A 12153-nucleotide genomic window follows, 5' to 3' on the forward strand; every position below is an offset into this window, starting at 1 on the left:
TGGTAGCATTGCCTTTAAATGCTTTAACTTGGGTCAAACGTTTTGGGTAGCCTTCGACAAGCTTCCCACAATAAGTTGGGGGAATTTTGGCACATTCCTCCTGACAAAGCTGGTGTAACAGAGTCAGATTTGTAGGCCTCCTTGCTCGCACACACTTTGCCATCTATTTTGTGAAGTGCACCAGTCCCTCCTGCAGCAAAGCACCCCCACAACATGATGCTGCCACCCCCGTGCTTCACAGTTGGGATGGTGTTCTTCGGCTTACAAAGCCTCCCCCTTTTTCCTCCAAATATAACGATGGTCATTATGGCCAAACAGTTCTATTTTTGTTTCATCAAACCAGAGGATATTTCTCCAAAAGTACGATCTTTGTCCCCATGTGCATATCTTTGTCCCTATAGTTTGTTAACAATAAATTTGAGGAGTGGTTGAAAAACACATTTTAATGACTCTAACCCAAGTGTATGTAAGAACAGAATTAGCGGAGGTCCTTGAAAGCTTTACTGAACAGCACGTGTCTCTTGCGGTGTTCTCAGCCGTGTCAGAGTAACGGTGGCAACCGAGGTCAGGGGAAATCAGCTGGCATGTGGGCCAGAGAGAGAGTCTACACAATGTTAAAACAGCCATCGATAGTATGAATGTGTGTGTGTGTGTGTTTTTGAGAAAAGTCATTACAAATCAACCCCACCTGGCACAGAGGCTTTACTGAGCAGCAACATGGGGAGTCTGTCCATCTGTCTGTCTGTGTGTGTGTGTGCACGTGCGCCATACGTGTCCCAGGGCAACATTGGGAGTCCACTCATGGACTACGGACTTAGCAAATTAAGACGAATGCTAGTGTGAAATCATGCTAGTAATTCACTAGAACGGAGTGTTACACGGTTCCATCAACGGTTATTGAGAACACTCAAATAGACCAGAACAAAAATGCTGAAAAATGACTGTGCAAGATAGTAGTAATATATCACAATATTGCAACTATATGTAATAAATTATTCTCATTCCTCACAAGATTATTTCAATAAATAACTTGCAAAATGTTAATGTTCACATCAAAATAATAAACAACTAATAAGAGATGGTGGTGGATGATTTAGGATTCCACCATGTCTCACACACTCACTCACACACGCACGCACACAGTTGCCTGGCTAGACACACTGAGCTTCACTATGCTAGGAGCTAACACCCCTACACGAGCACACACACGTTATGTTCTTCTATCCTCGTGTGGATCTAATGTACATCCATTCAAAATTCTATTTTCCCTAACCCTAAACATAACCCTAATTGTAAACTTAAATCTAACATCTAAGCTTAAAATAAGCTATCCCTTTCTCATTTCTCCCTTGCCTGAGAGGGAGGCTCAATTTACCTGTGAAGCCCATGAGAACTCCCTCCCTTGCCTGCTGTCGTAGACCCTCTCCGTCCTTATAGTCTATGTAGACCAAGTCTATGGCTTGTAGACCGAAGGCCTTGGTTGTCACTACAACCTTCTGACGGGCATACAGCAGCTCCCTGGCATCCTTGGTCCGCGTGGCACCTGGACGGAGGGAGACACAGGTAACATATAATATATACTATAATGTATGCCATTTAGCAGACACTTTTATCCAAAGTGGCTTACAGGAATATAGACAGGAAAATATACCTGTGAGCAAATAGACACACAGGTTTACCATACAGGGAAACATAATGCTTATATGTGACCCGTTTCAGGAAACTAGGCGTATGTTGCAAGTCACAACTTCACAGGAGAACCATTTGAATGTTTAAAAAAATGTTTTAATCAAAAAGCGGTTTTTGGCAGAAATGCCTTCTGGAACACTTGAACTTTCATGTGCCTTAACTTCTCTAGGGTAGGGGGCAGCATTGGGAATTTTGGATGAAAAGCGTGCCCAAATTAAACTGCTTGCTACTCAGCCATGAAAGAAGAATATGCATATAGTTAATAGATTTGGATAGAAAACACTCTGAAGTTTCCAAAACTGTTTGAATGATGTCTGTGAATATAATAGAACTCATATGGCAGGCAAAATCCTGAGAAAAATTCCAACCAGGAAGTGGGAAATCTGAGGGTTGTATAGTTTTTCGACTCTTGCCCTATCGAATACAGTGTCTATGGGGTCATGTTGCACTTCCTAAGGCTTCCACTAGATGTCAACAGTCTTTAGAACATTGTTTGAGGTTTCTACTGTGAAGTGGGGCCCGAATGAGAGGGGCTTGAGTCAGAGGTCTGCCAGCAGCCACGAGCTCAGTCTCGCGCGTTCACGTGAGAGCGACCTGCGTTCCATTGCATTTCTGAAGACAAAGGAATTATCTGGTTGGAACACTATTGAAGATTAATGTTAAAAACATCCTAAAGATTGATTCTATACATCGTTTGACATGTTTCTACGGACTGTAACAGAACTTTTGGACTTTTCGTCTGCTCGTGCATCATGAAGTTGGATTACTGGGCTGAACGAGCTAAAAACAAGGAGGAATTTGGACATAAATGATGGACATTATCGAACAAAACAAACATTTATTGTGGAACTGGGATTCCTGGGAGTGCATTCTGATGAAGATCATCAAAGTTAAGTGAATATTTATAATGATATTTCTGACTTCTGTTGACTCCAACATGGCGGATATCAATTTGGCTTGATTTGTCATCTGAGCACCGTACACAGATTATTGCATGGTGTGCTTTTTCCGTAAAGTAAAAGAAGAATCTGACACAGCGGTTGCATTAAGGAGAAGTATATCTTTAATTCTGTGAATAACACTTGTATCGTTTATCAATGTTTATTATGATTATTTCTGTAAATTGATGTGGCTCTCTGAAAAATCACTAGTGAACGAGTGAACATAACGCGCCAATGTAAAATTAGATCTTTGGATATAAATATGAACTTTACCGAACAAAACATACATGTATTGTGTAACATGAAGTCCTATGAGTGTCATCTGATGAAGATCATCAAAGGTTAGTGATTCATTTTATCTATATTTCAGCTTTTTGTGACTCCTCTCTTTGGCTGTAAAAATGACTGTGTTTTTCTCTGACTTGGCTCTGACATAACATAATCGTAATCGGCTTTCGTCGTAAAGCCTTTTTGAAATCGGACACTGTGGCTGGATTTACAACAAGTGTATCTTAATACGAATAAAGTTGTTAAATTACGAGCCTAGTTGGTTTAGACCCAGAAAAGGACAGGAACCTTCCCACTAGCCATGATTGGCTGAGCTAATGAGTGGGCTGGACATGCAGAGAGATGAGTTTAAGATTGGGTCTGCGGTGTAGCATCTTGTGTCTATAAAATTAGCTGCTCGTTATGCGTAGATAATCCTTTCTACTGCAGTTTTTTCTAAAGATATAATGTTAGCCATGGAGAACAGCAAATATGTTGCTACTGCTCTCAATAACATTGCTGCCCTGAATTTATCAGGCGCTATCGACAAAGGTCAGTGGGAAAAAGTTGTGATGGACTACTTTCTGGAGGACGATCGTGCCATGCTGACGCTCTCTGACTCTGAAAACGAATCAGACGATGAGGAAATCCCTGATTTAGGTAAAAACATTTTCATTGAAGAAGACAATGTGGAGTCTTCTGACCCAGTGATTGGGAAGAAACGACGATCATCAGTGTTGTTGTCATGGAAGAAGTTGACCGAGTTTTGAAATCAGTGGAATGTCTGGTAGAGGCAGAGTATGATAAGGAGATTAATAGAATTCTGCCGTTTGATTGCAAATGCATAGGGAGTCGAAAAGAGAACACAGAAGGCTGTTGTATAAAAAACCTGTCTCTGGAATACATCTTCAAACTAAGGGCATCCGTGACAGAGAGGGAGAAAGATCTGATGAATCTTATGGCATTGCAAACGGTCAGTGTGAACCAGAGTGACCAAACAAGCTGTATAAACAAAATGGAAACGACACAGGACGTCTTATTTAATGAAAGGGGTTGCAGTCTGCCCTGAAGCTTTCATCCATGTATACGGGTAAGAATCTAGCTACAGTTTCAGATATTATACATTTCTAATTTTGTCAGAAAGTTGTTTTCATTGCAAGTTAAGGCTTGCTGTTAGCTAGCTAGCTGACATTGGAATCTGTGGAGATTCCTGAAGCACTAAGCCCAGGACAGACCTGTGTTGCCAATGCCAGAGGAACAACTAAGGTCCTCAGATTTGCAAATCTGTCAGAAGCTGTTAAGTCAGCCAAGCTGAAAAAGCACAAGCTCCACTACAGTCTGGACCTTCACTTCCTGATCACAGGCCACACCAAGTTTGCCCCCGACTGGAGATTCGACCTCATCAAGCAGAGCTTCAGGAAGACCATAGTGAACACTTTGTCTGAGATTGCTGGTGTTGTGAAGGACAGCACTGTGACAGGGCTCAACATCCCACAGCTGGTTGGACTGGAGGTACGGTGCTGGTGGAAAGCTATGCTAAGCTAAGCTGAAGACTCCGTACTTCAGGGCAGTACCAGCACTTCAGGTGGATAACATTTTCATTGCAATGTATGAGGTTATTCTTCTTATCTAAACTCGGGAGGTGAATTGATGTTATGCAAGGTTGTAATGTCTTCTCAATGTTTTTTGTTATTTTCTGTTTTACAACTTCAATGCTCTGGAACCTGGTGTTGTTATCGCCAAGGAGCGTTCAGACTGTCGGGACCAGGCTTCAGCTGCTGCTCAATGCTGACATCCTTCCTCCCATAGATGATCTGCCTGTACAAGAAACACCTGGACTGGACACAGCTAGAGAAACTTTTTGAGAAGATCAGGGAGTTTTGCGATGAAGAGGCTGTGGACATCACATGCCTTGCACCAAAGTCAAGGGCAGGACAGAAACAGGCTCTCTGAATATAGATTCCCTTGTTCATGTGTGGTTCGGACGAACCAGTCATCAGCACTATCTGCAGTGCCTCTATTCACATGACTCTCTTCTAACACACAGGCCATACGTTGCTGCTACTATTTTATTTATCCCGCTTCTCAGCCACTTTACCTCTGATGTGTGCATTTAACTACCTCGTCTATCACTGATATCATTATTGATATTGATATATTTTATATATATATTGACACTATATGTTTCTGATATTGCTACTATGCAAGTAACCATTTATCTGTACTGTTTACACCTTCTGTAGAGACCCATCCACTTGGCAATATGTGGCTGGGGTTATAGCATTCCGATCAGTTTAGACAAGTGTGTCTGGGTAAACGTCATCTAATATTGATAAAATATTTTATCTGGACACTTTCTGTTTACCTGGAATTTTTCCTTATTGTAGGCTACCACTTTTAGTCTTCATCCTTACGGCACTACTCATTGTTTAGCACATGACATAACGTGAACCCTTAAAGAGATGGGTGGAGCTGGCTTAAGAAAGTGTGAGCAATGCTGAATGCGTCTAGACAAAGGAGAGTTCTCCAGTAGTAGTACCAAAACATTCAAAGGCCATTTTCTCAAAATGTAGGTTACAAGTTTATCAACTTTCAAAGCAAAATTACTTTCCCATTGTCTTCAAAAATGCAGTGCATGATATACCATTTTGTAGCTCTGTGTCATCCAATGTAAAAAACACCATTTCAAATTGTGCTATATAAGACCGAATCAAGTGGTTGGTCACATATGACTGACTATACACTGAGTATACAAAATATTAAGAACACGTGCCCTTTCCATGACATAGACTGACCAGGTAAATAAGTGAATCTGGAGGGGAGGAAACAGGTTAAAGAAGGATTTTCAAGCCTTGAGACAATTGAGACATGGATTGTATGTGTGCCATTCAGAGGGTGAATGGACAAGACTAAAAAAGTGCCTTTGAACGGGGTATGGTAGTAGGTACCAGGAATTACAATTTGGTTTGTGCCAAGAACTGAAACACTGCTGTGTTTTTCACGTGCAACAGTTCCCCGTGTGTATCAAGAATGGTCCACCACCCAAAGGACATCCAGCTAACTTTACAACTGTGGGAAGCATTGGAGTCAACATGGACCAGCATCTCTGTGGAATGCTTTGGACATCTGTATTGAGGCCATTCTTAGGGCAAAAGGGGGGTGCAACTCAATATTAGGAAATGTTCCTAATGTTTGGTATACTCAGTGTATATGGAAAGAGAAGGATAAGTGAGAAGGAGTGAGAAGAGATGGGTGGGATGAGGAGAAAGAGAATAATATTCCATGGGCCAAGGGGGGCAGCCAGGCTCACTTGGAGTGACGATGTTTCATAGTGATTTTCTTGAAAGTCTATTGGTGGTTTCAAGACAACTGGGAACTCTGGGGGAAAAAACGAGGTCAAATCATGACATCAGTGATTTTCAGGTCGGAGCTCTAGAAAGATGCCAGAGTTTCCCACCTGAAATTCAGAGTTGGATGACCGTTCAAAACGAGTCCTGAGTCCCCAATTGTCTTGAATGCACTGAAGTTGAAAGTCAGAGTTTTCTATGTTCCTAGTTGATAATGAGGAATTAGTCCCTAGAGTTGGAAAATGTGTTAACACTGCAGCAATGTCATATTTCTCTGTTATCACTTTTTCTTTCATCCCTCCATCCCATTTATTTTTCCAATAGGGATTTTACACTATGACAAACAATATCAGTATACAACAAGTGCCCTTTTCAACTTCAGCAAAAGATACTATGGGAAGTCGCACTCTCGTAACTTCGATTGAAGGATCTACATTTATGCCTGACAAAGCCAATGAAATCCACACCTCGCTGGAAGCCCCGCCTTACACAGTTGATAAGTGTGAGGCTCGAATTCATTACTTCACTTATTTCGCTCTTCACCTCGGTGTGAAGAGGAACGATTCACGCTACAAACAATTGGAACACAAGACTGCCAACTAAACTGTCCCTTAGTGGTAGAGCGTGCCCCAAGGAATTAAAAGATATTCACGTTTGTTGTCTTGTATGTCTCGGTGCATGCTAAGGCTGCCCTCGCTCAAATCAGTTTGTGTGCGAGGGGATGGCTGGCACTGTTCTCCTACTTGTCTGCGGCGCTTATTCTCTTGACAATCATGTAGCGGTTCCGATAGTGACTTCCTCTCCCGGGTGCCTCACATTATATATGTCAATAGCACAATATGGGCTATTTTTAAATAATAGTTGAAGGTGGTGCTTTCAAATTTGGTTACATTTTTCAGCTCCTTCTGAAAGTATTCACAATCCTTGACTTATTCCATTTTTTTTGTGTTACAGCCTGAATTTAAAATGGATTAGATTCCTATGTTTTGTCACTGTACTACATACAAAACCCCATAATGTCAAAGTGAAATTATGTTTTTCAATAATTGTATAAATTAATAAAAAATGAAATGCTGAAATTTCTTGAGAAATAAGTATTAAACACCTTTGTTATGGCAAGCCTAAATAAGGTCAGGAGTAAACATTTGCATAACAAGTCACATAATAAGTTGCATGGACTCACTCTGTTTGCAAGTGTTTAACATGATTTTTAAATTACTACCTTATCTCTGTACCCCACACATACAATAATCTGTAAGGCCTCTCAGTCGAGAAGTGACTTTCAACAACAGATTCAACAACAAACACCAGGGAGGATTTCCAATGCCTTGCAAAAAATGGTACCTATTGCTAGATGGGTAAAAATGTAAAAAGCAGATATTGAATATCCCTTTGATAAAGTTATTAGTTACACTTTGGATGATGTATTAATACACCCAGTCACTACAAAGACACAGTTGTCCTTTCTAACTCAGTTGCTGGAGAGGATGGAAACCAATCAGGGATTTCACCACGTAGCCATTAGTGACTTTAGAACAGTTACAGAGTTTAATGCCTGTGATAGGAGAAAACTGAGGATGGATCAACAAAAGTTAGAGATACTCCACAATACTAACCTAAGTGACAGAGTGAAAAGAAGGAAGCCTGTACAGATAAAAAATATTCAAAAATATGCATTGTGTTTTCAACAAGGTACTAAAGTAATACTATTAAAAATGTGGCAAAACAATCAACTTTTTGTCCTGATATACAGAATGTTACATTTGGGGCAAATCCAATACAACACATTACTGTGTACCACTCTCCATATTTTCACGTACTGCTCTCCATATTTGTAATTGTTAAGGAATGGGGAGATTTTCAGGATAAAAAAATGGAACGGAGCTAAGCACAGGCAAAATCCTAGAGGTTCAGTCTGCTTTACACTAGACACAGAGATGAATTCCCCTTTCAACAGGACAAGACCGTAAAGCAAAATGCCAAATTCACACTGGAGTTGCTTATCAAGAAGACAGTGAATGATCCTGAGTGTCCGAGTTACACTTTTGACTTAAAAACAACTTGAAAAGCTATGGCAATACCTGAAAATGGTTGTGTAGCAATGATCAACACAGAGCGTGTGAATGATTTTTAAAAAGAATAATGGGCAAATGTTGCACAATCCAGGTGTCGACAGCCCTTAGCGTAGCAGATCCCAATCTAGGGGTCGCCTGATATGAAAATGGGGCCGCGGGAGTATTTCTTGGCAAAGGAGAAATGCTCACTAACAGTGATGTAAAGAACTTTGTGCATAACATTGGAGAGAAATAACCTTTTTGTGTCTATGGAACATTTCTGGGATCTCTTATTTCAGCTCATGAAACCAATACTATACGTTGCGATTATATTTTTGTTCAGTATATATACAGTGCATTCAGCAAGTATTCAGACCCCTTGACTTTTTCCATATTTTGTTACGTTACAGACTTATTCTATAATGGATTAAATCGTTTCCCCCCCTCTTCAATCTACATACAATACCCGATAACAACAAAGCAAAAATAGGTTTTTTAAAATGTTTGCAAAGTCATATATATATATATAAAAAAAACGGAAATATGACATTTGCATAAGTATTCCGACCCTTTACAACAGGTGGACTCGAATCAAGTTGTAGAAACATCTCAAGGATGATCAATTGAAACATCAATTACTGGTACTGCCTGTAAAGAAGGTATTTCTGTTTTACAATTAAGGCCTACTCTGGCCAACCCCGAACCTGGACGACGCTGGGCCAATTGTGCACCGCCCTATGGGACTCCCAATCACTTCCGGTAGTGATACAGCCCGGGATCAATCCAGGGTCTGTAGTGACGCTTCTAGCACTGAGATGCAGTGCCTTAGACCGCTGCGCCACTCGGGAGCCCCTGGCTCAGTTGACATGCTGGTACTGTAAGTGAAATTGAACAACTGATCGAGCTGTCATGTGAAGAAAATTACTATGAGACATCGTCACCCCAAGTGAGCCCGATGGCCCAAATTCGAGGGTCTGGCCCAAGAACTATAAGACGAGAAATGGACAAGTGAGATAAGACAGAGAAGGGGGTAATTGAAAAGGAGAGAGGTGGAGAGAAGGGGCTGAGGGGACAGAGAAAAGGAGACATTGAAGGGAGGAGGGGACAGAGAACAGGGCATAGATGAGGAGGAGAGGTGGTTATAAAAGGATTGATTGTAGGTGAGAGGAGAGAGGAAGAGATGATAGAGGACCTATGCTGGCACAGAAGTCATCGGATCCAAACACTACACCGTCATGGTGTAGGCCAACTGCAGGAGCCAGACGACGTACTTCCTCACACACAACCTGGGGGAAGACACAACAAAGACACAGAGATGAGTGTGTTTGTGTGTGTGTTTGTAGCCAAGGAAAGTATGAACCCAGTCAAGCAGGTCGTATTTCCCATTCAGACCTGCACTTATAGTGTTCACTATCTACTGTAACGCGCACACACGCACATCTTGTCTCTCTGTCTTAGACACTGTCGCCTTCTAAGAAGACTGTGTGAAGCTGGGACTACCACACGACAAGAGGAGAGGGGGAAAAGGCCTAGGAATGTGATCCTCTATTGTGTTAGCCATGGAGCGGTCGGAATGTGTCTGCTTTTGTCGGCGTCCAAATTAATTTCCCTTCTCACTGTGACACAGCCATACTTCCCTGTTCCATCCCAGGGAATCAGTCTGGCTAAGGATACAGAATGTTCTCCAGAAAAAAAACACACACACACACGCACACAAAAGAGACATTAAAAGAAAGAGGAAAGCGTGTTACCCCACCAAAATCCCCCAAACCGTGCCCTTTCCCCTCACCAACGAAGGTCGGCCCAAACTAAAACCAGACCCTCTTTGATGCCTGACAAAACAATCACAATTTAGATAACATTAAAACATGTCAAAGTGAGTGTCTGGATGAGGGGAAAAACTCAGAAGAGACCCAATGCAAATGTAAGCTGCAAGCAACATTGCCGCGGTTTAGCTATGTGCCCACTAGCTATGTGCCCACACCATCAGGACTAATTGGACACATTGCCCCAGGATGAGCTACTTCTGTACTGTTTACCACGCTTGCCAAATATCAGAGCTCAACATCGAACAAGTCATTATTATGACTGAGTTATTTTGGACCATTTTCAATAATGTTGACTGCTTTAAACGTCTTCTTCTCCAGGACCACTGGACTGATTGGCACCAAATGTATATATATTCTATGTACCCATGACTTTAAATGCAACTTTTTACAGGACTCAAGCTCCAAAAATATGGCCGCCATGAGACAATGAGCTTGCTTTGAATGCTTTGTCAAGTATAACAGTGCCAGCATTCAGCAAAACTGAACCATATTTTACAGGTTAGCTAGACTCATCCCTGAGCATGTGTGCCAAATTTCATCAATCTGAGTCCAACAGATTAAGATATATAAACATGTGCCTGTTATAGCGCCACTGTAATCAATTTGAATATGCTTGAATATGTAGAGTCTTCACAGTATTTGGAACATGTGCACTGTTTTGTTACAATATGAATATCCGTGATTTATTTATATGCATTTATCGGTCATTTTAGGAACTTAGTCCTTAGATGCCATATATTACATTTGTATAGTTCGGTCATTCGGTGCCAGGGGAGTAGCATTTGAAGTGTTTTCACAAAATTCTAAATGGCGGAAAATCCATCATGGTGGACCTCATGGATCCTTGAGGCAAATTTGTTTGCTGTGAGAAGGTCCTATGTACTGAATTTCATGACTTTAGGTCAAACAGGGTGAGGGGCGTGACCTTTAAAATTTTACGTGTTAAATCGATTGTTATCTCATGCAATGCCAGGCCTATTGGCATGGCATTGCATGAGAGGGTGTGGCCCTTTACCATCATGCCTGAACCAGAATAAACACAAAAGAGTTGAACCCTTGAGAGAGATATGTAGAGAGACTGTCCGGATGCTTTTAATCTCTCGTATTTGGACGGTGACACTTGGAGAGTTGCGTTGTCTGACGCCAGCTTTAATAAAAAGTGAATGAGGTAGTAAAACGTCTGACACAGGCATTTTCCTGGTGGTTTTGTTTGTAATTTACCTTAAAATTGAGCAGGCCCACAGCGGTTTCCACAAAGGTGACCAGGCGAATGGGTTCCGTCAGCGCTCGTCCATTCAAGTGGTGCTGAAACCTGTCAACAAACTGTCACACACACACAAAAGCCACACACACACACAACCACACACACAAATTACAACTATTGCGTATCTGAATACAGAAGCACATATGAAATCACAATACTCCATTTTCTAGTGATGCCATTACTCTCAAGAAGAGAGACAGCCACAGCATACACAAACAGCACAGTCGCAATACATGGTCAAACATTATATGAGGGTAAGCTGGAGGTATCATAATTTTGTTCATGTATACATTAAGTAAAATGTACATGTAAACCATTAACTAAGATCTCAAATCAAAACTGGCTTTATACGTGTTTTTATCAAATCTTATGGTGGAAAAGTTCATATCACCATGCCTATAATCCATTTATAAGCACACATTGAAATACATCGTAACCCAAACTGTTCAACAACATTAGCATTTTACTCAGGGACAGTACTGTAGTACACATTTTACTCAGGGAGTGTAGCCATTAACACAAACCCAGTTATGGAGAGAAACATGGGGGGGAAACAGAGATATCAAACTGTTTGTCAGAGGGAATTGCAACCATGAAAAATATTCAGGATTAAGGCTCTTTAAATAATAAAACTGAGGTTTTGCTACAAGAAGGAGCAATTGTGGGGAGAGAGAGTTGCAAAACAACTGTCAATACCTATTCCCTGCATCGTTTTAATTCCTGTACAAAAAATACATCAAGTGATCTTTTGTGGAGAGAGAG

The 12153-nt window shown here is 41.2% G+C and overlaps 1 protein-coding gene across 2 annotated transcripts in view; it reads right to left on the reverse strand.

Annotated features, from left to right (window-relative positions):
• The window catches only part of clybl (citrate lyase beta like), a 205087-nt gene that overhangs the window by 63083 nt on the left and 129851 nt on the right, over positions 1–12153 (reverse strand). For both annotated transcript variants that reach the window (XM_031793171.1, XM_031793168.1), the window contains exons 4-6: positions 11349–11450; positions 9491–9584; positions 1376–1543 (exon numbers count right to left, since the gene is read on the reverse strand). In XM_031793171.1, the coding sequence (XP_031649031.1) occupies positions 1376–1543; positions 9491–9584; positions 11349–11450 (364 nt within the window). The remainder of the gene's footprint in view (positions 1–1375; positions 1544–9490; positions 9585–11348; positions 11451–12153) is intronic.

This window comes from Oncorhynchus kisutch, linkage group LG2, assembly GCF_002021735.2.
Source record: "Oncorhynchus kisutch isolate 150728-3 linkage group LG2, Okis_V2, whole genome shotgun sequence".
NCBI lineage: Eukaryota > Metazoa > Chordata > Actinopteri > Salmoniformes > Salmonidae > Oncorhynchus > Oncorhynchus kisutch.